We start from the raw sequence: 26,641 nt of genomic DNA on the forward strand, positions 1-26,641 counted from the left end.
TTTAAGTTTTGAGTATATTTGGAATTGATGATACAAATGTCTAGAGGAATTATGGGCTGTCGTCTGAGGGCAAGCGCAGTCATCCGTTTTCACCGTGTCAGAGATATGGAGCCTACTGCGGAATTCATATACGGACATAGCATCAAACACTCTTGCTTCCGGCAACTATAAAACATATTTTATACCTCAGTATCTTCTCAGTGCTATGACAGGGGTATGAGGGATTCAAAAAGAGCCTCTAATAGCCTAAGCTGGTTCATAATGAGGACTAAAATTTGCTCAAAAGGAGGACTATTTTTTTATTTTTTATCAGATAGCCCTTGCAGAGGCAACAAATCATTTGTTTTTTGTATGGCCGGAAAGGACTGACCATTGTGTTTTTTCTTGTTGTCTATCCAGGTCCCTGCTTGTGATTTACCATGGCCAAAGTGCTCTGCAGCCTCCTTCTCCTGGGAAGCGCAGTGATGATGACCACCGCCTGCCCTAAATATTGTGTCTGTCAGAACCTATCAGAGTCTTTGGGCACACTGTGCCCATCCAAAGGTCTATTGTTCGTGCCCTCTGACATTGACAGAAGAACCGTGGAGTTACGCCTGGGAGGAAACTATATTATCAAACTTACCCAGCAGGATTTCACCAACATGACGGGCCTTGTGGACCTCACACTGTCTCGAAACACCATTAGCTTCATCCAGCCATTCTCCTTTGTGGATCTTGAAACCCTGCGTTCACTGCACCTGGACAGTAACCGGTTGACAGAGCTGGGCCCAGATGTCCTGCGAGGCTTAGTGAACTTGCAACACCTCATCCTAAACAACAACCAACTGACTCATATCTCCAAAGAAGCTTTCGATGACCTGCTTCTCACCTTGGAGGACCTAGACCTCTCCTACAACAACCTGCGAGGCATACCCTGGGATGCCATTCGAAAAATGCTCAACATACACCAGCTGAGTCTAGACCACAACCTCATTAGTCACATATCTGAAGGCACTTTTACTGATCTTGAAAAGCTGGCTAGGCTGGACCTTACATCAAACCGTCTCCAGAAGCTTCCGCCAGATCCCATCTTTGCTCGGTCACAGAGTAGCAGTGTTCTTAGTACACCATTTGCCCCAGTCTTGTCTCTCAGCTTTGGCGGTAATCCTCTTCACTGTAACTGTGAGATTCTTTGGTTGCGCCGTTTAGAACGGGAGGACGACATGGAAACATGCGCCTCCCCTCCTAGTCTGAAAGGTCGCTACTTCTGGTATGTGCGAGAGGAAGAGTTTGTGTGTGAACCACCGTTAATTACCCAACATACCCATAAGCTTTTGGTCCTGGAAGGACAGATGGCCAGTTTACGCTGCAAGGCAGTGGGTGACCCTATGCCTCTCATACACTGGGTTGCTCCAGATGACAGACTAATTAGCAACTCATCCAGGGCTACAGTGTATGAAAATGGTACTTTAGACATTATGGTCACCACCTCTAAGGATTATGGGACATTTACTTGCATTGCTGCAAATGCAGCAGGAGAATCAACAGCCTCAATTGAGCTCTCCATCATCCAACTCCCCCACCTAAGCAATGGAACTAACCGCACATCTCAGCCAAAGTCCAGGCTGTCTGACATCACCAGCTCCACTAAAACCAGTAAAGGGGAGACCAAAGCCCAACCAGAACAGGTAGTGTCAGTGTCAGAGGTCACCGCAGTCTCTGCTCTGATCAAGTGGACAGTACACAAAGTGGCACCCAAAGTCAAAATGTACCAGCTCCAGTACAACTGTTCAGAGGATGATGTCCTGATTTATAGGTAAGTATTCTATGTTTATTTTCCTTTAAACCTCCCAACTACACATGAATTAGGCTTGTGCTTCGACCTGCCCTTTAGTTTCTCTCTAAATATTTCTGGAAATTATCATTAGATTGGATTTAAAGATCAATGATGTATTCTATAACTCAATTCAGTCTTGTAAGTTAATTGAATTCAGTTAATTTAAGCAGATAATGTTTGATAGGTTAACACTAAAGATAGTAAATATAGTGACATTTAAAAGGTGACTCACTTATGCTAAGAGTTATGTTAGACATGTTTTTGTATCTTTTTAATCGACGAGTCACATGCATATATAGGCCTATTTCAAATGTGTTAATGGTGTTCTGTGAGTGTTATAGCTAAGAGAATAATGGCACACTTACACTTTACTAAATCAGTTACCTACAAATTATGTACAGTGGTGGCAAAATTTAGAAGAACACTGGGATTTTTACCCGCTAAAAGTCACTTATTTCTATCTGTTGCTGTAGTGTGTCAGTAGGAAAATGTCCAAACATTAATTATGCATCTTAGAGACTTTGCTACAGTTCTTCTGGATTTAGTCTTTCTCAGTTTGTTCTGTTTCTTCATGTCATTCCAGACAGACTGGATGATGATGAGATCTGATCTCTTTGTGAAGCACTGGCTGTTGTCAGACTCATTGTACAAACAAAAATCTCACTGAATTATTACAATTAATGGCAAAATTAATGTATGGAAAGGTAAACTATTATTTCCTACTGACACAATACAGCAAAAGATAGGGTAACGCTTTAGATTACAGCCTGCAATGTACCGCGTAATTAAACAGAATTTACAGCGTACCTATTTTGTAACTAAAGAGTACCTCCACAGTACCTACTCGTAGGAATATGGGAATAGTATGCAACGTTTGGGGAATAAGGGTGTAATAACCTGCGGAATTATGAGGCATTCATACTGTAAGTATTTTATAACTAAAGGGTACCTATTCTGAAATTGCATGGTATGTATGACACACAAAGCACAATTTTCTGCGTGAGCATAACTTACAGCTGTACGTACATGTAGGTAAATTAAAATTAAAAAAAAATTAAAAGTACTTATACTGATAGAATTTCATATGTAATATAACTATTCTAAGATTATGTGGTATGCATGAAATACTGTGTTTGGCAACAATATTATCATTTGTAACAAGTTGCCTTATTGTAATAACATAAAATATATGATGCAGTATATTTTAACTACATACTGGGTACTTATTGTATTATTACAACATATATCTTACATGACAAATAGTAAACTGTAGTAGGCCTATACTATTGTATAATTTAGTAATTATAATAAAGTTAAAAGCCACCATAGTCGAGATTACTAAAGTATGGGGCAATTTTGTAATGAGCTTCTGCTATGATTTGGTTTAAAAATTCATATGAAACTTTATGTGATAAAAGAGCATTGCATATGGTCATCTCAGCAGCGAATCATGTCCGTTGAGGTGCAATACAGTGCAAAACTACATTACCTGTTTCCAGGTGTTCCCAGGATATAACATAAATATAACATCATAATACACATGTACATTTACCGAATTTATGTTTTTTTGATAGCTGTAGTGCTGTTGGTGCCCTTGAGCTTCCGTATGTAGTTTGAGGCAAGTAGAATAAAATGTACTACAACATTTTTCTTAAGTACTATGCAAACATACACCCTTGTTACGTGTAGTTACTGTGTAAGTGCAACATCTGCGGGCTGTAATCTAAAGTGATGCCTTGTTACCCTCTTGTTACATGTAGTTACTGAGTAAGTGTAACATCCGCGGGCTGTATTCTAAAGCAATGCCTTGTTACCCTCTTGTTACGTGTAGTTACTGTGTAAGTGTAACATCCGTGGGCTGTATTCTAAAGCGATGCTTTGTTACCCTCTTGTTACGTGTAGTTACTGTGTAAGTGTAACATCCGTTGGCTGTAATCTAAAGCAATGCTTGTTACCCTCTTGTTACGTGTCATTACTGTGTAAGTGTAACATCCGTGGGCTGTATTCTAAAGTGATGCCTTGTTACCCTCTTGTAACGTGTAGTTACTGAGTAAGTGTAACAACCGGGGCTGTAATCTAAAATGCTTAATAATTTTGCAGGTTATTACCCACTTATTCCCCAAACGTTGCATTTTGTTCCCTTATACCTACGAGTAGGTACTGTGGAGGTACTCTATAGTTACAAAATACGTAAGCTGTAAATTATGTTTAATTAGCCTAAATGAAGTCAAGTAGTGCCGAAGAGATGAGTTTTCAGTTGTTGCTTAAATATTGACAGGGATCCAGCATTCTGGATAGGGGTGGGAAGATTATTCCACCAGCCAGGAATGGTGAACGAGAATGTTCTGGAGAGTGATTTTGAGCCTCTCTGTGATGGTAGCACAAGGCGTCCCTTACTAGCAGATCTCAGACTTCTGGAGGGGATGTAGATTCGTAATAGTGAGTGGAAGTAGGAGGGTGCTGAGCCTGTGGTCGTTCTGTATGCAAGCATCAGTGTCTTGAACTTGATGTGAGCTGCCACTGGTAGCCAGTGCAAGGAGATGAAGAGAGGTGTAACATGGGCTCTTTTGGGCTCGTTGAAGACCAGTCGTGCCGCTGCATTCTAAATCATTTGTAGAGGTTTGATTGTGTTTGATGGCAGTCCAGCCAGAAGAGCATTGCAGTAGTCCAGCCTGGAAACGACAAGGGTCTGGACAAGAAGTTGTGCAGCATGCTCTGTCAGAAAGGGCCTGATCTTTCTGATGTTGTGTGGTGCAAACCTGCAGGATCTGCAGTCTTTGCAATGTGCTCTTGAAGGTCAGCTGGTCATCAAAGATTACTCCAAGATTTCTGACCGAAGTTGATGGGGTAATCATTGATGAGCCTAACTGAATCGTGAAGTCATGCTGTAGAGTCGGAGTGGCAGGTAAGACAAGAAGCTCCGTCTTTGCCAGGTTGAGCTGTAGATGATGTTCTTTCATCCATGCCGAGATATCCGCCAGGCAGCTTGAGATCCATGCAGCTACCGTTGGGTCATCTGGTTGAAAAGAGAGATAGAGCTGTGTGCCATCGGCGTAGCAGTGATAGGAGAAGCCATGTGCATGTATGATGGGACCCAGTGATGTAGTGTATGTGGAGAAGAGGAGGGGTCCGAGAACCGATCCCTGAGGAACTCCAGTGACCAGTTGATGTGGTTTGGATACCTCCCCTCCCCAGGCCACCCTGAAAGACCTACCGGTGAGATAGGATTCAAACCAGCGAAGTGGAATCCAAGTGATGCCCAGTAATGAGAGGGTAGACAGGAGGATCTGATGATTGACAGTGTCAAAAGCAGCAGAAAGATCCAGCAGAATGAGGACTGATGATTTGGAATCGGCCTTTGCAATTCGCAGGGCTTCAGTGACTGAGAGTAGCGCAGTCTCTGTTGAATGGCCACTCCTGAAGCCTGACTGTTTAGCATCCAGTTTGTTGTACTGTGAAAGAAACAGTGAGAGCTGGTTGAAGACAACTCGTTCGAGTGTTTTTGCTATGAATGGAAGGAGAGAGACAGGTCTGTAGTTTTCTAAAAGAGAAGTCTTTAAATGTAGGTTTTTTGAGCAGTGGGGTTACCCGAGCCTGCTTGAATGCTGTGGGGAAGATGCCTGTGAGGAGAGTTGTAATGTGTGTGAGTGCCAGTAAGAGTGTGGGAGAGATTGTTTGGAGAAGGTGTGAGGGTATTGGGTCGAGATGACATGTTGTAGGATGGCTGGAGAGGATAAATTTGGATACTTCTGCCTCGGTGAGGGGACAGAAGGAGAAGATGGGAGTTAGAGCAGTGAATGTGGTTGACTGGAGGGCCTGTGTGTGTGGAGTTGAGAACTGATTACTGATTTTGTTCTAGTTTTGTCTGTGAAAAAAGTGGCAAAGTCGTCAGCGGTTATAGAAGTGGTCAGAGGTGGAGGAGAGGGACAGAGGAGAGAATAAAATGTTCTGAAGAGATTACGCATGTCTGGAGCCCTGATGATCTTTTTGTGGAAATGTGAGGATTTGGCAGTGTGGACTTCAGTAGAGAAAGATGAAAGCAAAGACTGATACCTGCTCAGGTCCAACGGATCGTTTGATTTGCACCATTTTCTCTCTGCCACTCTGAGTTTGGTCCGATGCTCACAAAGAACATCGGATAACCAGGGGTTAGAAGGGGCAGCCCGTGCTGGCCTGGAGGAGAGAGGACAGATGTCGTCTAGACTAGAGGTTATTAAGGTAGAGTGGCAGATGGTGGCACCCGGGTAGCAAAATGTAAAGTAAATGTAATGAAGAAATGGTCAGAGATATGTAGTGGTTGTATCAGAATGTTATCTGTAGTACAATTGCGTGTGTAAATTAAATCAAGTTGGTTGCCTGATTTGTGCGTGCTAGTAGTGGTAAGGCGTTTGAGATCAAATGAAGCTAGGAGTGTATGGAAGTCTGTAGCATAAGGCCTGTCTAGGTGAATCTTGAAATCGCCGAAGACTAAGAGTGGAGTGCCATCCTCCATGAAAGAGTACAGCAGCCCGTCCAGCTCCTCTAGGAAGGTGGCTAGAATTTGGCCAGGTGGACGGTAGATTACCACAATCTGGAGTTTTGTAGGAGCTGTTACAGTAATGGCATGAGATTCAAATGAGTTGTGATTGCCTAGGGGAGAGTGGGTTGAGTATTTCCAATTGTTTGAAATGAGAAGACCAGTGCCCCCGCCCCGGCCAACTTGCCTTGGGGTGTGAGAGAAAGATAAATTGTGAGAGAGAGCAGCTGGGACTGCTGAGTCTTCTGGACGAATCCAGGTCTCAGTCAAGCCCAAGATGCTGAGTGTGGATTGTAAGGAAAAAGCAGAAATGAAGTCAGCTTTGTTGACAGCTGACTGGCAATTCCAGAGACCCACAGAGAAAGAAAGAGGTGCAGTGGAGGATGTAGAGATAGGGCACAGGTTAGCCGGGTCACGTAGCCTTCTGCATGTGTTTTTAGAGCGAGGTTGAGTGAGAACCGGAATGGTTTGGAAACACATGATAGAGGTGGAAGGATAGAGGATAGGAAAGGAGAGTGTGTGAGGGAAGATAGAAATGATACTTATTGTGTGCTTGGTGTCGTTGCTCGGTTAAAGTCGCGCAGGAAAAAGTCGTCGGTCTTTAAACTCGTTGGTCTTCACATGAGGATGCTGAGCATGATGGCTGAACGCTTCCACAGACGCTTCCACGTCAGAGCTCGGACATCAAATAAATACAGTCTAGGAAACTAGAGCAAAAACAGCTGTGGCCTGCTTCTGATCAGCCCAGCCAATAAGGTTAAAGGACTGCTAATAGCTCAAGATGTAACAGTCTCATCCCAACTCGTCACATATTGACGCTTGGTTTTGGCGTCGCTTTTTGACGCTCAAGGTACCCCTTTAGCGTCACTTTTCGACGTGAAGGGTCCTCCATTTTTTAAATAGGAAACACTTAGCGTATATTAATCATTTTTAAATAAATTATGACAGTAGTTGCATCTGCCTCCTATATCTTGCGTTTTGTTCACAGATGGTAGGTTTAGGGGCAGGGGTTGGGTAAGTCATATAAATAAAACTATTTTGACTGTTTACATTGAAAAATCACACCCCTACATATATGCAATAATGGCAACCTTATTATGACAATAAAATTCCCAATATCGCGTTAGCATGTCAACGCCGAAAAGTTATGCTAAAGGTGTACCTTCCCTTCACGTCGAAAAGTGATGCTAAAGGGGTACCTTGAGTGTCAAAAAGCGACACCAAAACCAAGCGTCAATATGTGACGAGTTGGGATGAGACCTGGTTGCAAGACGAAACGAACACTTCGCACAATCACACAGGCTCGTTCTTAGCTGAGGCGCACATTATTCTAATTACCAGTAAGTGCAGTCAAACATATAAACCTCAACAAAAATGCAGAGTAGAAATAGGTAGGAAACTAACTATTCCTTCCTAGCAGCAAGTAAATAATTTAAACAACAGAACTGCGACCAAGTATTCCAACACTTACGCGAGCTGGCGTCCATCTCTTCTGGTGACTAATCGGCTTTCCCAACTTATAACAGCGACTTAGTTTTATTAAATTCTTAATAAAACTAAGAGAATTTGAATGCTGAGACTTTGTTTCAGGTTATTAGAAGTGACCTGTTCTGTCATGTCCGTCAGCTCGTTGTCTGTGTCCTCTCTGTTCTGCAATGTTTTTCACTCCGTAAATAAATGTGTTGCGAAAGAGCATGTGCGTGAGAGGTTGGAAATGGACGAGACGAAGATCAATGCGGAACACCAAACGCGTCACATCCTTGAGTTCGAGGCTAAAATAAATGCTTATTTCAATATGATTAAACAAAGAAAATGAAATCGTAGTATATTAATCACTGGACACCCCTCTGGCTCCGCCACTACATGTCTGTGGAGTATTTACGCAAACAAACGAATATCGGTAGCACTGTGTACTTATTATAGCATTTGCAATAACTGGGTAATAACTAAGTACTAACCCTGAACCAACCTCTAAACCTAACCCCTAATTTAACCCATATAGCGTATGACAGTACTTACCCAGTAATTACACTGTAAATGCACATACTGTAACATAAAGTGTAATCAAAATATATTTGCAGTATAAGCAAGCCTTGTTACGATTTACTGCTTAAAACTATAAGAAATATGTATGTGAACTGTTTTTTAAATGATGAATGAATAGTTGTTATTACAGTCAAAAGGCACAGACATGTATTATTATTATTAATATTATTACTTATTTCAATGAACCTCTTTTAGCTTTCAAAAAATGTATTTCTCAATTTTTTTTACAAATGCAAAATTTTCTCTGTGTGAAATAAAAAAATGTGTATAAATCTTTATTACTGCTAGGCTTTTTTTCCTTGCATAATACATTCATCATGATCATCACCATTACAAGCCTGAGGCAACAGGAGCTTTTAGAATATGCTTTATTCTTTTGATTTTAATTTCAGCTCACTTCTCTTATTTCTTTCTTTATATCTACAGCATTTTATAATCAAAGTGATGGGTTCCCCTATCAAACTGCCAAAATATGAAAGGCTATGCAAAAGCATAAGCCTATATGGTTTCCCTGACTTGTGAAAAACATATAATCTACAAATAATGAGTTTGACTGTTCATTTCTGGTGCCTCTCTATTGCTTAAAGGGGTTATGAACTGCCTTTGTTGTTTTTTTTTTTTTTTTGTGACTGTTCTCTGAGATCCATTTATAATGTTATCAAGATGTTTACATCAAATAAATAAATAAATGCATACAAATACATCATAATTTAGAAGCAATAGGGTATTCTCTTTCCTGGTTTAACCGCCCTCATTGGAACACTTTGTTTGAATAGGCATGGTGGATTGTAGGTTTGGAAGTAAATGCCCACTGCTATGATTGGCTAGTGGTTGTGTATGTTTGACACACTGTTAGTCATAAAGTGGCACATTCCACAACCTGTCATTTTGGCAGATTGAGTTCAATATAAATTGTTAGATTAACAGGAAAGTTTTTGAGCTCTGAAACGTGAATGTTTTTATGGCACTATGACCTCTTATATAGAAAAGATCAAGGGAATTTAGATTTTTCAGTTCTTAACCCCTTTAATGACTTCATGCTAGTGAACTGCATGTGGCATTATCCATAAATCTGTTTTCTTCCTCCTGTCTTGGAAGAGCAGTGTTAACCTGGATGCTGCCAACAACAAAGAAAAAAAGAGAAGAAAAGAAAAAATAAATCACTAAGGCTCGAGTGGAAAAAGGTTGGGCTCTCTCGTAAAGCTGCCACCACTGAATGTAGCGTCTTCTCTTGTGATGGGAAAGCAATTATGAATGAGTAATAGACTAGCTGGCATAGAGGCTTACCATAGACAATGTGTCAGTCTGCACTGCTAGATGTGGTTTTAGTGTGGTAAAGGATGTCTCTTACACAAAACACGGGATCCCATGATGTGCTAGTTTTAGGAAAGGCATAAGATTAAGAACCATATCAACTGCCTAGTATTTATTTTTTTTCACCCCAAAAAAAATAATTTTGTGTTGTCAAGAAATGAAAATTTCCCTTCCAATGGGCAAGTGCTGCAACTGGATCACAGAAATTGAAAACTAGATCACTGCAAGCTTATTCATTTAAATGATCCAACACAAAATAACAATTTGTTCACTAATCTGCATGAAAAAGAAAACAGTCATTTACTTTTGTGTTCCAATGCAAAAACAAATCATAGGGGTTATTAAGTAGGTAAATGATGACAGAATTTTATTTTTGGGTTCCTATTTTAATGTGTTATTTTGCATTGAATCCCAGTGACATTTACACATATATTATTCTTATTTTTATTCGTATTATTGCTTGTGGTTTAAAAAAATAAATTTGAAATATCTCCATATGCACATAATTGTACAGTTTGTCTTCTATTTGCCCAGATTCTGAAAATAGCCTCAGATATTTCTATCTCTCCTTTTCAACTACTGTACTTAACCTTCTCAGAGCAGGGTAGTTAGGTAATTGATTGCACTCTAATTAGTATTCTCAGTCTACATCCACAGCAAGGTATCTGCAAAGAATGTACCAGATAATGATGAGCTAATGCAGTTAGAAAAAAGATCATTTGTGATTACATGCCCTCTGTACTCAAGGTGATTTTTAGGAGGTTGAGTGCTGAGGTACTACATAAAATCAACTTAAGGAAATATAGTTTTTACTAAGCCAGATCTATCCTCTTAACCATTTCAGAAACCTGGAAAAAAGAAAAAAAATATATTTATTTTACCCCCTTTCCAAAACAATATTTACTTAATTACCATTAATAAAATGCATTGACTGTGGTAGTGATTCAGTGTTGACAAGAATGTTGCGTATGCATCAAGTACATTTTCAAATAGTGATATTTACATAATCCCCACAATTGCTTCCTGTCAGTCAAAAACAATTGCTTTTTATCTCTGGCTCCATTGACTGCACATTAGACCTCATTTCGAAATCATTTCATCTAAATGAACTTCCAAGGTTGATATGATCAGCACTTTCCAAGTAATTAAGTTTTCACCATAATAAAAGGATTAATGATTGTTTTCTGCCAACGCACAGAGCATCCACCTTCAGTCTGATATACCTCTTTTCAATCTAATGCATCTACTGTTGAACCTTGAGAATCAGTGTTAATGTCTGTGTCTTCTTGTTCACAGGATGATTCCGGCAATCAGCAAATCCCTCTTGGTCAACAACCTGATGCCAGGGATGCAGTATGACCTATGCGTGTTGGCCATCTGGGAAGACACCGCCACCACACTCACTGCGACAAACATAGTGGGTTGTGTGCAGTTCGAAACACGTGACGAGTACCCCCGCTGCCAGTCGCTGCACAGTCAGTTTTTAGGAGGAACCATAATCTTGGTGATTGGTGGAGTGATCGTAGCCACTTTGTTGGTCTTCATCGTCATCCTTATGGTACGCTATAAAGTGAACAGTGGCTTGCAGGTTGCAAAGTTGGTGACGGTGAGTAATACCTACTCCCAGACCAATGGGAGACCACAGGCGGCACAGCGGCTAAACAACGGCGCTCCCACACCACAGGCTCCAAAGACTGTAGTGGTGATGCGAGATGAAGTGGTGGAGTTTAAGTGTGGTTCCTTGCAGAGTAGCATTTCATCCTCTTCATTCTCCTCGGCTGACTCCCTTGGAAGTGAGAAAGTCGAGTCTTACAACCGACATGTGGATTCTTACACCTTGCCCAACAGGTGGAAGCAGTCGTCAACTAAGGCACGACCAAACCTGGATAACCTGCTTGGGGCATTTGCTTCTCTGGACCTGAGGGTTCCCGCAAGAGATCCGGAAGGACCATCTACTTCAGGGACCATGGCGATGGGCATGAGACCGCCCACTGACAAGGAGCCTCTGCTAGGCCGGGGAGATTTCAAACTTGGGAAAATTGTAATGCTGCCATCGGAGAACAAGCCCAAACGCAGCCACTCGTTCGACATGGGCGACTTTGGTGCTTCGCAGTGCCTTAGTTATCCACGGCGCATCAGCAACATTTGGACTAAGAGGAGTCTCTCGGTCAACGGCATGCTCCTGCAGTGCGACGAGAGTGAGGGGGAAGGGGATAAGGCAACGTTTGATAGCTCTGAGTGGGTCATGGAGAGTACAGTCTGACAGGGATATCGGATTAGCTCTGCCAAAAAGAACAAAAAAACAACCCATTCTCCGAACTCGTCAGGTGAAAAGGATATGAACTTGCTGCATCATATGACATCAAGAAGGACTCATCAAAGAATCATCAATATGGCTGTAATGAAAAGACCCCTCAGCAGTGGCCATGACTGTGTAATGCATGATTTTCCATGTCAATATTGTCCTTCTGTTCATTTGATCACAAAGAAGTTCAAAGGTTTGTGTCTGAGCTTGGCAAGCAGCCGAGGCCAGGGCTGGTCCTGTTTATTGAGAGCTGGACGAAGGATATCTCCAGTTGCCTTCAAACATTAAAGCAGATATGAATAAATACCCAAGAACAAGGGATATGGGGGTATCTCAGAAAAGCAGGGGGAATAAAAGAGAGAATTTATCCGACTGTGCACTGCAGTTTGCCAAGAGGATTTTCTTCAGCTAAGTGGATGTGAGTCACAATGGACCAAACGTTCCCATGAGACAGGACTACATAATTTAGCAGGTGAAATGAAAAAGAAAAAGAAAATAAATGCAAATATAATGATTTTTTGTCATTTTTACTCTTTTTAAGTTAATTCTAGTGTTGCACCCCCGCCCACATTTTTCCTGAACAACTGAAGAATACAGTACAGCCTGTCACACATACTTTACACTGAGGAGAAATACAAATCTAAAATTCAGGAAGATTTATTTGTCATAGACAATTAAAAGATTAAGTTTGCAGATTTGATTATGATGTTTCTTGACATTATGTGCCTCTTTTTATGTTTATCAGTACATCTGTCACCTTTGTTTTTAGTTTCAGAGTTTGAAAGCAGACTGTTGTCTGATCAGATTGCTGCAAATTTCCTTTAGTACTGATACAGCACAGTACTTGTCTGTCTGAGGTAGATATTATTTATGCAAAGAGATATTTACTGCATATTGCATACCCAACCAAAAAGAGACGATGTCCCCTAGTACAAAAAAGTTTAAAAATGGTATATACCAACATGATTTAGACATGGGACCACTGTAATACCACAGTATTCTTTAAAGTACCATGCTATATGACTTAGTGAATAATTGATTAGATTACATTTTGCAAGCATATTACAAGGGTATGATTATGCCCTTGGAATATGCTTTCAAAATATATATTTCTTTATGATTTTCTGATCTTTAATGATGGTAATTGCCCCCTCAATTATCATTTTATAACACTGTAACAATCGATCTAGTCCCTCTGTAAGAATAGTTTGTTAGTGTGTGATTTATGTTTGTACCCTCCACAACAAGCCCCTCAAGACTTAAGCCTGAAATATAGGTCAGAGTGTTATGCTACACAGTATGTTGTGAAAGACATTTAGGACAGGATCTGGATCACAGTTTTGTAGAAACCTTTATTCGTGCCAAATGGTTGTGACAAGCTTGATTTCACACAGAGGTGAATCATGTACTGGGGAAAAACTGAGCTCTTCTATCATCATTGTGCCCTTGAGCGATGGCACTTAACCTCAGGTTGCTCCAAGGGGACTCTCTTGCTATTAGTGCAGTGCAAGTTGATTTGGATGAAAAGTGTTGGTTACATTAATATTAAATGACAAAATAAAATGTTAAAGATCTGGAAAAAATCATGTATAGTCATTATCTCCAATTTTACCATTTCAAAATGTGGTGATACTTCCTATGAACACATCTATAGTGCATGTTTAGTACATTTTAGTGGAATTTGTAAAGCAGTCGTAAACATTATTACGAGTGTAAGGCTTTACAACAAAATAGTGTTACTGTCTTGCACAGGGGGGTCCAGAGGCAGGTGGGCAAGAGTTTGGGTGATGATGCAGTATTAAATCAGATTGGATTTTGTAAGGTCAGGTTTCTATGACCTTTCCTTTATCTTGTTCCTAAATATGAGACATTATTTTGTTTTACTGATTTTTTTAATAAATTATGATCTGTCAAAATCTCCATCCAATCCCCTGTTTAACTGCATTTCAGAAATCAAAATGGCTATTTAATTTTGTTAAGTGTGTACTATAGATCTTGTGCTCGTAGGATGTTTTACCCAAAGGATCATAACATGCAGTTTATTTTTCTTATTTTGAAAAAAAAAAATCTTTATTTTTCTATTTTGCGAAAAGCTAACAGTTTCATTGCCTTTTTGTTTGTGTGATACAATGTCACTGTATATGGTTTTGATTATGTTTTACTGTTACAGTTATACTATATACCGAAAGACGTGGATAAACAAACACAACACACAGTTCTTTATTTATTTTTCTTTCTTTTTTACATTATTATTATTAGTAGTATTTTATTTTTTTAACTAAACATTTAAGCCACATTGTAGATTTGCAAAATCCATTGTTTATAATTTGTTACTGCTCTTGGTATATGATTCTTTCTATGACTTTTTTTGTATAAAATTATATAAGAATGTATGATGGTATTCTGTACAGTGATCCTCTTATTTTCCTGGTCAGAAAAAAAGAGAAGGTGCTTTAACCTATTATTCTGACATATGCTTAATTGTGAAGCAGTATAGTTGCGTTTTTTCACTTGGAGTTGTAGAAAAAAAGAAAAGAGACTAAATCATTCTAAACCATTTCTGTGCTCAAAAGATTTTGCTACAACAAGATGAACACACAGAATTCATAATATCTAAAACTGTCTGTTTTTTGTCTACTTGCTTCTCAGCCTCCCAGAATTTATTTTAATAATTTATTAATTAATTATTATTAGTGTATGTGCTTATTGTCTCTGCTTTTCTGCCTTAAGGTGTTCTAAAACAGAATGATTTGTTTTACTCATGTCTGTCTTGAGTCATTGCAGTTGGGGATTTCATTCTCACCAAAAAGTGCACATAGTTTTAGCAAGATGTACTTTTAAACAAATTTACTCTGAGGGGATATCCTCAAAGATCAGATGAAGGAACTCATGGGGTGCACAAGAAACTTAATTGAGTGTAGTCTGTGGTAGTCATAAAAAATTTCAAATATGGCACGCAGCCCACTGAGATATGCACACTTTCCATGACGTGTAATCTCATATCAAACATACTTGTCATCCATTATGTCTGCTGCCTCAGATACCTCCCATAGAGTTTAATTTATGCTTTGCACATTTAATTTACCATGGTCCATAATTATTTAAAGGGATCCAGGTAGGAACAATATTTTTTCCTTTCATCTTATTTTAAGTAAAGGAGCTTATAGCATTTTGGAACCACCCCAGTCCTAAACGTCCTTTTAAAAGTGCTATTTATTTGAAAGTAAACAGCAAATATGTTTTGTTCCTTGTTAGTGGAGCGGCTAAGTGATATAATCGTTCAGTTTATGATACAAGTGTGAAAATTGGCATGAGCAGTCTCCATGGGTCACTTGACAAGAAAATTGTCCGAGCCACTTAAAATTTCAAGATGGCGGCCATTTTTCAAGATGGCCGACACCTTAGTGGAGCAGTTAAGTGATATAGTGGTTTATTTGGTGATACAAGCATGAAAATTGGCATGAGCAGTCTCTGATGGTCATTAGACAATAAGCCACCCACAGCTAATTGAAATTTCAAGTTGGCGGCCATTTTTCAAGATGGCCACCACCTTAGTGGAGCAATTAGACTTAAAAAATCATTTAGTTGTTGATACAAGCATAAAAATTGCCATGAGCTGTCTCAAAGTGTCATTTGACAAGAAACCGCCCACAGCCACTTGAAATTTTAAGATGACGGCCTTTTTTTCAAGATTACCACCACTTTAATGGAGCAGTTAAGCGATATAATTGTTTAGTGACATAAGCATACAAATTGGTATGAGCAGTCTCTAGGGGTTGCTTGACAAGAAAACACTCTCAGCCACTTGAAATTTCTATTTTCAAGATGGCCCACCCCTGGATCCTCAAAAGATCAATTTTTCGATAGAAATTTATTGTTTTTTTTTTTCATTAAGGACGATTTGGTGTCATTTTATTTTATATGTTTTAGATTATTCTAAAGAACAACTTTTAACGCATCAAAATACAGTTGTGTTGATTTGTTGATTATAGATAGATTAGACAAGACTGAATATCTGCACTACCAGGGCACACTGGTGATATATCACTGCTGTTAAACTCAGAGTGGGGTTCAATGTCAGCTAATTGTAAAGTTAGTATCCCAAATGCTGTCTAATCTACCCCAAAACAGTTAGATAGCCGCACCTGAATTGACAGATTGTGCCAGCGCGGGAGAGCCGAACCAAGGTTAATGGGGTTTTAGTTAACCGGATGGTGTACAGATCGCACGGGATATAAATGGCATTGGATGAACGATCGGACTAAGTGTAGGGTTAAAGCATGAACTTAGTTGTATCCCATACATCAAAGTGCTTGGTAAAAGGTGGTAAAAGGATAAACCCTCGGCCTCTGCCTATACATTTGCTGCAGACATGGCAGAAGCCTTCATAACAGTTGAGAAAACTAACTGGGACAGATGTTTCATTTGTCAGCAGGACACCAAGGAAAAACTCATTCATCCGAGTTTATTCAACAGAGAGCACGATCGTACTGGTTATGATACCATTGCAAGAAATTTTCCATTATTTCATAAGATCAATGCTCTGCCTATCTGACTTAGTCCAACCCAACTAGATGAAGGTGATGGCATAGAAAACACATTGACAAGAAACAGAGCAAAATATCATTCAAGCTGTAAACTTATGTTCAATAACACAAAGCTGGAAAGGGCCCAAAAGAGAGCATCTACTGCTGCTAAAGACACTGAAGATACCAAAGATATCCATGTCAAGAGGCCTAGAGGATCCCAGCCCTCGAAAGCTTTGTGCTTTATATGTGAAGATGAGAGTGCAATGTCCCCCTTACGAGAAGCAATGACGATGAAACTTAATGAAAGAGTCAATGAATATGCCAGGAATCTAAGCGACATGAAGCTCCTTGCAAAGCTTATTGTTGGTGATGTTGTTGCACAGGAATTTAAATACCACCCTGCCTGTCTTGTTGGACTGTACAACAGAGAGCGAGACCATCTCAATGCCATCAAGCAAGAGCAGAGCCTCAAAAGCTCAGCTTTTGACTGGTATCCCTCTATTTGTTCAGAACTTGTCATCTACATCACGGACATGAAGACCACAAGTGACGGCACGGATCCAGTTATATTTAAGCTTGCAGATCTAGCCTCTCTCTACAAGCAACGACTGCAGCAACTTGGTGTCGAATCACCAGATGTGAATTCAACCAGACTGAAGGAGCAGCTGCTTTCTAGCATACCTGAGCTAGAAGAACACAAGGCAGGACGTGATGTACTGCTTGCATTCAAGAAGGACATCAGCTCTGTTCTTTCTGATGTAAGCAAATACAGTACAGCTGAAGCCATTCACTTAGCCAAGGCTGCCAGCATCATACGTAGAGAGATGCTTAATCACAAGATAAAGTTTGACAACAAATTCCATGAGGGATTTGTTGAAGAATCTGTTCCACCAACCCTTCTTCAGTTCATCTGCAATATTGAACATGGTGTAGATATCAAGTCACATTTGAATCATGGGGTATTCAAATCAGACATTGCAATTGCACAGTTATTGCAATACAATTGCTACTCTAAGTGCAAAGATGATGCAGCATACCACAGACACTCATTAGGCCGCGAAACTCCATGTGCTGTATACATCGGGATGGCGGTGTATGCAAAGACACGAAAACGACAACTTATTGATATGCTTCATAAGAATGGAATTAGCATCTCCTATGACAGGGTGTTGGAAGTTTCCGCACTGCTAGGAGAATCTGTAGTGAACCAATATGTTGTAGATGGGGTTGTATGCCCACCGATTCTGCGAAAGGGACTCTTCACCACATCTGCTATGGACAACATTGACCATAATCCCACAGCAACAACAGCAAATACCTCCTTTCATGGTACAAGTATTTCAATGTTTCAACATCCAACCCTTAACAATGGCGGCCAGATAAGGCCACCACTCCACCTTTCAGATAACAGACCAAAAAAGGTTTCTGAGATTCCTGAATCCTTCTCTAACATCCAACCAGCTTTTTTCAATAAGAAAAACTCAGAGCCCCAAAGGAGAGAAGACAAGATAGATCCCTATACATGAGGTGGTTTCAGCCATAGGACCAGAGAAAACACGTGGTATCCTCTTCTTCCATGCCTTCAGTGGTTGTGACATTGTGTCATCCTTCCATGGCAAATCAAAGAAGTCTGCCTGGAAAACATGGGACGTGTGTGATGAGGTCTCAAACACATTTGCAAGACTCAGCAAATGTCCCTCTGCAGTGGAGGAAAGTGACCTGCAAGCTTTGGAGAGATTTGTTGTGCTAATGTATGACAGGTCCAGCGATGTCACCACTGTGAACGAGGCCAGGCTTGATCTCTTTGCCAGAAAGCAAAGACAATATGACTTGATCCCACCAACTCAAGCAGCACTCAAAGAGCATGCCAAACATGCTTCTTATGAGGCTGGATACGTGTGGGGACAGGCATTGAAGCGACATCCACAAATGCCGAGCCCATCCGACTGGGGATGGGTTAAAAAGGACGAAGAGTGGAAAGTCTTCTGGACTCCACTTCCACCTATTGCAGAGAGTTGTTGGGAGTTGACCAAATGTGGGTGCAACAAGGCATGTACTGGAAGGTGTAAGTGCTTCAGATATGGACTCAGTTGCACATGCCTATGTAGTTGCCCCTGCTAGAACCTATTTGCATGTTTCTTTTGCCAGTGTTAGTCCTCTATGTTTTCGGTGTAGGCCTATGGCTCGGCTTCCCCTCGCCCCATCGGCGCATCATGTTTTATTTTGTCACCAGACTATCACTGTGACATTTTCAGTTTAGTTCCTTAGTATTGTTTGAGATACTTTCTGTTTGTCATGGTTCCATGGCTGTGTCAGCCAGAGTCGCTGGTTCCTCTGGATCTGTTCTTATTAACATTCAGTATTAGTCATTGCTCAATTTTTTGTTTGGTGCACTGTTCGTTCAGCACCACAACTGTGCTAATTTATTAATCTTATTTTTGTTTCCCCACCTCTTAGTATATGTTTAATAATTGTTAGTTAAAAAAAAAAAAAAAAAACTCCCTTGTGACTGTTACCTTGTCGTGGTAAGGGAGCTTGTGTACCTCAATGAACCCTGAGAGCTATGCCGGTGGGAGGCAACTCCTGACAGGCTTTACCAAACTGGACAGGTCATGGGTGAGGAGTCAGACAAAAGCCAGTCAAACTACCTCTCTTGACAGAGTCTTTTGAGGAACCCAGTACATTTCTATGAGAAAATGTATCATTTAAAGATCCACATGGCGGGCGGCAGTAATCCTGAAAAATTGCCGCCATCTTGAAATTGTATGTTGCTGTGGGCAGTTTCTTGTCAAATGACCCTTTGAGACAGCTCATGCCAATTTTCATGCTTGTATCACCAAATAAACCACTATATCACTTAACTGCTCCACTAAGGTGTCGGCCATCTTTAAAAATGGCCGCCATCTTGAAATTTCAAGTGGCTCCGACAATTTTCTTGTCAAGTTACCCATGGAGACTGCTCATGCCAATTTTCATGCTTGTATCATAAACTGAACGATTCTGCCAAACATAAGCACTTAGCCGCTCCACTATGTGTGAGATGAAAACATAAACATATGATAACTTGTGAGGCAATAAAGGAAATTTATCATAGATGCAATTTTTCCTTAACATTAAAAAATTATCGATAAGAGAAACATATAGATAAATTCTGCCAAAAATAAGTCTACTAAAGTTGACGCTGTGCCTGCAGTGCATCATTTTGAATGATTCCAGCTTTATAAAAGAGTAGGAGTAGGTGAAGTTTACACTTTTCAAGGTCCTAGATGATTTCAGTTTGATTTTAATGGTTCGTGAGGCACATTGCAGAGCAGATTGTTTTGTGAAGCTAAAACTGTACAATAAAGGCTTGAAAGAGGCTGAGGCTGTTATTGAAAGATTGTTCTACTGGCCCAGTGGTAAACCAATAGTAAACCTACAACCCAGGAGCAAATAATTGCTATTTATTTCACATTATTTCATATATATATATATATATATATATATATATATATATATATATATATATATATATATGTGTGTGTATATATATATATGTGACCCTGGACCACAGAAGCAATCTTAATTCGCTGGGGTATATTTGTAGCAATAGCCATTGTAATGGGTCAAAATGATATTTTTTTTCTTTTATGGCAAAAATCATTAGGATATTAAGTAAAGATCATGTTCCATGAAGATATTTTGTAAATTTCTTACCATAAATATATCAAAACTTCATTTTTGATTAGTAATATGCATTTCTAAGAACTTTATTTGGACAACTTTAAAGGCGAGTTTCTCAATATTTAGATTTTTTTTGCACTCTCAGATTCCAGATTTTCAAATAGTTGTATCTCGGCCAAACGGTGTCATATCCTAACAAACCATACAACAATGGAAGGGTTATTTATTCAAATTTTGAAAAATTGACTGGTTTTGTGGTCGAGGGTCACATATATGGGGGTATATAGGGGGTTGGGGTCTTGTGACTGTCCCATTGACTGCCAAGTAAATAACACTGTCAAGGCCCAGAAAAGTATGAAATGCATCATCAAAACATTCCATCTGCCATCAGTGGTTCAATCTGAACTTTATGAAATGACGAGAATACTTTTTGTACACAAATACTTTTCGGGCCTTGACAATGTTATTTACTTGGCAGTCAATTGGACAGTCACAAGCCTCCCGGTTTTCATCCAAAATATCTTAAATGGTTTTCCGAAGATGAACGAAGATTTTATGGGTTTGGAACGACATGGGGGTAAGTGATTAATGACAAAATTTTAATTTTGGGGTGGAGTAACCTTTTAACATTATTATTATTTTTTTTTTTTGACACCTGATGGATAATGAAGTATAATAATAAAGTTAAAGGTCATTAAAGGTTTTACATCAAAGCGACATGTACCCCAACCTAAGCGGGACATTAGAAATTAGAGTTATACTAAAAGGCCTTTTAATAATTTAGAGTACTTAGAAATTTGCATTTTAAATGTGATGCAATCTTTTTTATTGGGTTTATTATAGGGTAATTGTAACAGCACAAATGAAGGACAGAAATAAGAATTGATAAAAAAAAATAAAAATAAAACTTGTCTGCAAATCATTGACCTTTTGAAAAAGTGATGGTATGATATGAAATCCAACAGGAAATGCATTTTCAATTTGGCAGCTGGAGAGACCAAAATGGGAAAGTAGTCTTGGACAAAGGATATGCATGATCACCAGATATTCTCCCCTGATTAGAACAAGGTTTCTTCTCAATGCTTAATCAGGGTCCTGAGTGTCCACTCACATCAGCACTGTCCTTCTTACCAGGAAGGAGACTTACAGGCCAGGCCATAGAATAAGACTTTAACACATGTAATCTGTAGGATAATAAGATTAACAATACTTCACACAGTTATAATCTTCGCAAACAGTGTTTGGGTAGATTATCTGGGTTGTTTCTCAGTATTCCATGTTTGTTTATTGTACTGGGCAACATGGTACACAGAAATTTCAGTTTACTTAAAGTATTCTCCATGGGTTGGTATTTGTTGTTCTTGAAGGGTTTGCTGTGCTGACCTTTGCAACGCTGTGCCACATTTCACAGAATTGCGGCATTTACCCCAGACTGTTGGGTCTCAGTAGATACAATGCTTTCAGAGTCCTTCAAAAGTTATGTTGTTCCCGAGCACTGTTAACAGGTTGAGTAAGGTCAAACCAGTAAACAAGAGATTGATTCAGAGGTAAGAATGAGATAATTTAGGAGCATTTAGGAGAGGATTTTACTACTGACTGTATTAAGCTCTGAGCACAAGTGTGTCATGTTAGAGGGGAAAGAATCTAAATGATCCATGAAAAGCATATTCTTCTTGTTTGTTATAAGTTAAGAAGCTAGTTATCAACTGCATATTTATGTTTTAGCTAATTGCTAATTGTGTGCTTTACACACTGAGTGTACTGCTACAACAGGTTAAGATCCACGTCAGATTTTAGGAGGTCAGAATTTCTTTAAAAAGGCTGCCATATGTCCTAAGTCAAGAAAAATGTCAACATTACCTCAGCTTACACTAACAGCACAGTCTTAATAGGAGTGACGTCTGTGTGCATGTGTGCTGCGTATGAAGGCACTCATGTTTGTATTTATGTCAGTATCCAAGTGTGTGTATGCACTGAAAAATTAAATATAAATAATAATAATAATAAAATACTATACAATTAATATACAGTATTTATAACAAATTGTATTAACCCTTAAATGCATACCTCGGGTCTCTAGCGACCCGGGACGTCGTTTACTACCCTCTCCCTCCTTAATTTTTTAAAGTTAGACATCAGCTTTCTTAGTATTCCTCAATCTATTCATTATAAAAAATATAACAAGAAAAATAAAAAAATAAAAGAATGTCTGTTTTCTGATTATTTTTTCATAAAAAGTGTATAGGGTCGCTAGAGACCGAGGTGTGTATTAGTGTAAGTATATTTTTTCTGCCCAAAAATATTCAAATATTTTTTTAATCAATACATGCAATTCACCTTTATTCTTTGGGGTGGCACTGTTTAATAGACAATAATGATGTGATGTTTCACCCCTATCACCGCAGGCTTAAAACAAAAGAATATCATCAGCAAAAATTTAACTGGTTTGAATAGCTATACTGCAGAGCAATTACTGTATGCCATAAAATATAAATGTCACTGTCATTTGATGGAGGATGTGGTAAATAAGCTGCCAGCGATCAAACTACTGATTTTGAAGTAACTGAAAATGGTAGTTTTGCAAATATGTTTGAGATAGCGAATATGAGCCAGATGCTTATATACTGTGGAAGTGCGCTCTAACGATGACGGCGATGGTACAATCATCTGCTCAAATTGAACACTTCTAAGTTTCAAAAGGTAACAAAATATGCTTTATTTTATTATCCTGTAATGGTTCTTAAAATATCAAGAGAGTTTTTTGCTATTGCAGCAATTTAGGATCCATCCGTGCTGGATTTATAGGTCTGGGTCGCTAAAGACCCAAATATGTAAGAGTGAAACATTCATGCATTTAAGGGTTAATTAATTGATTAATGTCATTAAAGACAAACAAATTTAAATGTGCAGACTAGCATCCATGATGTAGGTGTCTTTTTCATCAGTAGAACAGTAAATAAGATTTTTTTAGCTGAAACTATGGTCTTTGGTCATTCATAAATTTTAATTCAGCAGCTACATTTGCTATGAGAGTTAGTTAGGAAAATGTGTCAATAATGCAAAAGGACAATAGTAAACACTCAATTTTCGGTTAAAGGCAGTTCATCATTGAATTCAGTGATGTCATCGTCCAGCTCAGTTCAGTTTAAATAGTATCTGTGCAATCAAGTCGACATTGGAAATTAAGTGTCCCCAACTAAGCAAGCCAGAGGCAACAGCGGCACACAACCAAAATTCCATCGGTGACACAATGGAAAACAAATCTTGGGAGCCTGTTTTTTTGGGAGAAACCAGGCTCAGTCAGCACGAATCATTCATGATCCAACTTCATCTATAGAAGATGTGAGTGTAAGGGTTTTTATGAATCTTTGCAAATCTTTCCTAATAAATGCTAGTTAGCAAGTTTTCAGCTGAAGTTTACAGTCTGCTCGTCACTCTACTGAAGAGAGGGGCGGGGTCAGCAGAGCTCATTAGCATTTAAAGCAAAATGGACTAGAATGGCTTGCTGAAAACAGAGCTGATTTTGACAGGTTAAAAAGGTTTTTTTTTATTTTTTTAACCAAAGTATTGTATTGACTTTTCCTTAAGACCCTACAGAATCATATCAACTTGTGGAAAATGGGCATCCTATGACCCCTTTAATACAACCTGAATTCCGGAAATGTTGGGACGTTTTTTAAATTTGAATACAATGAAAATTAAAGCTGCAAGCAGCGATGAAAGGGCACTCGCACCTGGGCTCACCGCCATAGGAAAACATTGAACGTTGAGAAATATGCTTTTAAAGTGGTAAATATTTGTGGCAAATTTCCTGCTGCCAACAGGTAGCGCTATGATTATAACTGAATATTGGCATGTAGATGTCTTCAGGCCAGGACTCTTACCAAACATGTGAAGTTTGGGGCAGATCGGACATTGCATGTTTACGTTAATGTAAAACAAGAAATTTCCTGTTGCCAGCAGGTGGCGGTATGATAATAACTGAAATATTGGCCTTAAGATGTGTTCAGGCCAGGATTCTTACCAAACGCATAGAAATATAGAGTTGAGTATCATCAGCATAACAGTGAAAGATAACACTGTGTTTCCTGATGATATCTCCCAAGGGTAACATGTAAAGTGTGAAAAGTAACGGCCCTAGTACTGAGCCTTGAGGTACTCCATACTGCACTTATGATCGATATGATAACTCTTCATTCACTGCTACAAATTGATGGTGGTCAGATAAGTATGATTTGAACCATGCTAATGCGATTCCACAAATGGCAACAAAGTTTTCTAGTCTATTCAAAAAATGTTGAGTTTGAAAGTGTCAACCACAGCACTAAGAACCAGTAGCACTATATAGAGATACAACCATGATCAGATGATAAGAGCAGGTCATTTGTAACTCTAATGAGAGCAGTCTCAGTACTATGATACGGTCTAAATCCTGACTGGAAATCCTGAAGAAACTGAAATTTTATTTATAACATTATTATCTGTAATCCAGTTTGGTGTACTGTTGGAGTAACTGATGCACTAAATTAGTTGACAAAAATAATACCATCATATACAATGGTATTTTTGCTCATTTTGAGAGAGTGACTGTCAGGCGCGTCTGAAAGTGAGTTTTGACTGAATAACTTGTATATCTGTGCTGCTCAAGCAGAGAATTATTTCAGACGATTCTGTCTTATTTGATGAACCGGTTCAAAATAATGATTCATTTGCTAACCAGGCATCACTCCAACTGTTTGCCTAAGGCTATGGATGGTATTTAGTAATGTTGTAAATGATGTTCAGTTTCTTGCACAGACTGATCATTTCGCTTCATAAGACTTCAACATATCTACAGGAGCCATGGGCATTAATTTTGTGTTCCTTGATATGCTTTTTTCAGCAACGGTTGCTGCTGACCTGCATTTGATGAATCACCAAGGACCATGGTTTCAGCAAAAAACCTTCTTTATTTTTATTCTGAATAAAATTGTCACCTACATCTAGAACCGCTTTGATTTGGAATGGCACAATTACAAACTGTTCTCAGCAGAATGAATGCGTGTGGTGATGTCGCTACTCAGGATTGGTCACTTGTTTGTTGGTACTAGTTTCTCTCTGTATCTGACCAGTTTTTAAATTTCATACTGTATGTAAATACTTGCATTAACAAGGCAACGACTGATGGATTTGTATTAGAGCCCCAGAGTTGGGTATAATGCCTTACACAACTGTATTCTAATTACTTTTCCTGATAATAATGTACATAATGCGTTGCATTTTACATTTATGTAATTTGATTACAGTTACTAATGTCAATAAAGTTAGAAAAGCAGTGCTAAAAAATATTAAGTTAAAATCATGTTTTGCGCATCAGTATGCCCTCTAACAAATCACCAGAGAAGGAGTTCATATTTCATATTTCAAAATTTTGCACTCAATTTCAAAAATTTTTTTTTCTGGCATTATAGTTTGAGAAAAGTTCAACTAGTGAATGTATACAAGTTGATGTCACAAGAACAATTACAAAAGTAAAAATAAATGACTCATCAGAATGAGATGCTCTGCTGGTTTAAGCCCTGCGTGACACATCGCATCGTATCGCATTGCCTGGTATAGGTATGTGTTGTTTGTGTGTTTCCTTATTATATTAGCCTAGTGACCTCTCATTATTTGTATTAGTAAGCTGTAAACACTAATTTTCAAGTGTATGAATGGAACTCTGGTTTAATATACACTCACCTAAAGGATTAATAGGAACACCATACTAATACTGTGTTTGACCCCCTTTCGCCTTCAGAACTGCCTTAATTCTACGTGGCATTGATTCAACAAGCTGCTGAAAGCATTCTTTAGAAATGTTGGCCCATATTGATAGGATAGCATCTTGCAGTTGATGGAGATTTGTGGGATGCACATCCAGGGCACGAAGCTCCCGTTCCACCACATCCCAAAGATGCTCTGTTGGGTTGAGATCTGGTGACTGTGGGGGCCATTTTAGTACAGTGAACTCATTGTCATGTTCAAGAAACCAATTTGAAATGATTGGAGCTTTGTGACATGGTGCATTATCCTTATGCTCATTATCCTCTCTCTCTTGCGCGCGAGCGCATGCTCTCTCTCTCTCTCTCTCCATGCCTTCCTTGCGTTGGCATCTATGTTTAATGTGTGTATGTTTGTGTTTAGTTCGATGTTGCATGTTCCCCTGTAGTGTAGTTTAATAAACATCCAGATGTATTCACACTTGGTTGTCTGTGTCAGCAGCTCACAGAAACGAGGTCACTTTAACGTTCCGAGTTTTGTTACATGCTAATGAGCGATGTACTAATAAGGAAATGATTTTTTCGTGACCAGAGAAATTATTTTCCTTAGAGTCAATAGACGATTGAAACTGTCCGTACTGAGGACAAGCAAATCATTTTATTGTACTATTAATGCTACAGTTAATTCCTGAAGATGAATATATAATGGAT

The 26,641-nt window shown here is 39.1% G+C and overlaps 1 protein-coding gene across 1 annotated transcript; it reads left to right on the plus strand.

The window, feature by feature from the left end:
• Positions 1-419: 419 nt before the first annotated feature.
• LOC306885952 (leucine-rich repeat and fibronectin type-III domain-containing protein 2-like) lies at positions 420-12,477 on the plus strand (the record flags this gene model as incomplete). The annotated part of the gene is made up of 2 exons (XM_079442779.1): positions 420-1,795; positions 10,989-12,477. 2 exons carry the CDS (start codon positions 420-422, stop codon positions 11,953-11,955), a joined length of 2,343 nt encoding a protein of 780 aa, XP_079298905.1. The 3' UTR covers positions 11,956-12,477.
• Positions 12,478-26,641: the final 14,164 nt, after the last annotated feature.

The sequence above is a fragment of the Barbus barbus genome (assembly GCF_936440315.1).
Source record: "Barbus barbus genome assembly, chromosome: 20".
NCBI lineage: Eukaryota > Metazoa > Chordata > Actinopteri > Cypriniformes > Cyprinidae > Barbus > Barbus barbus.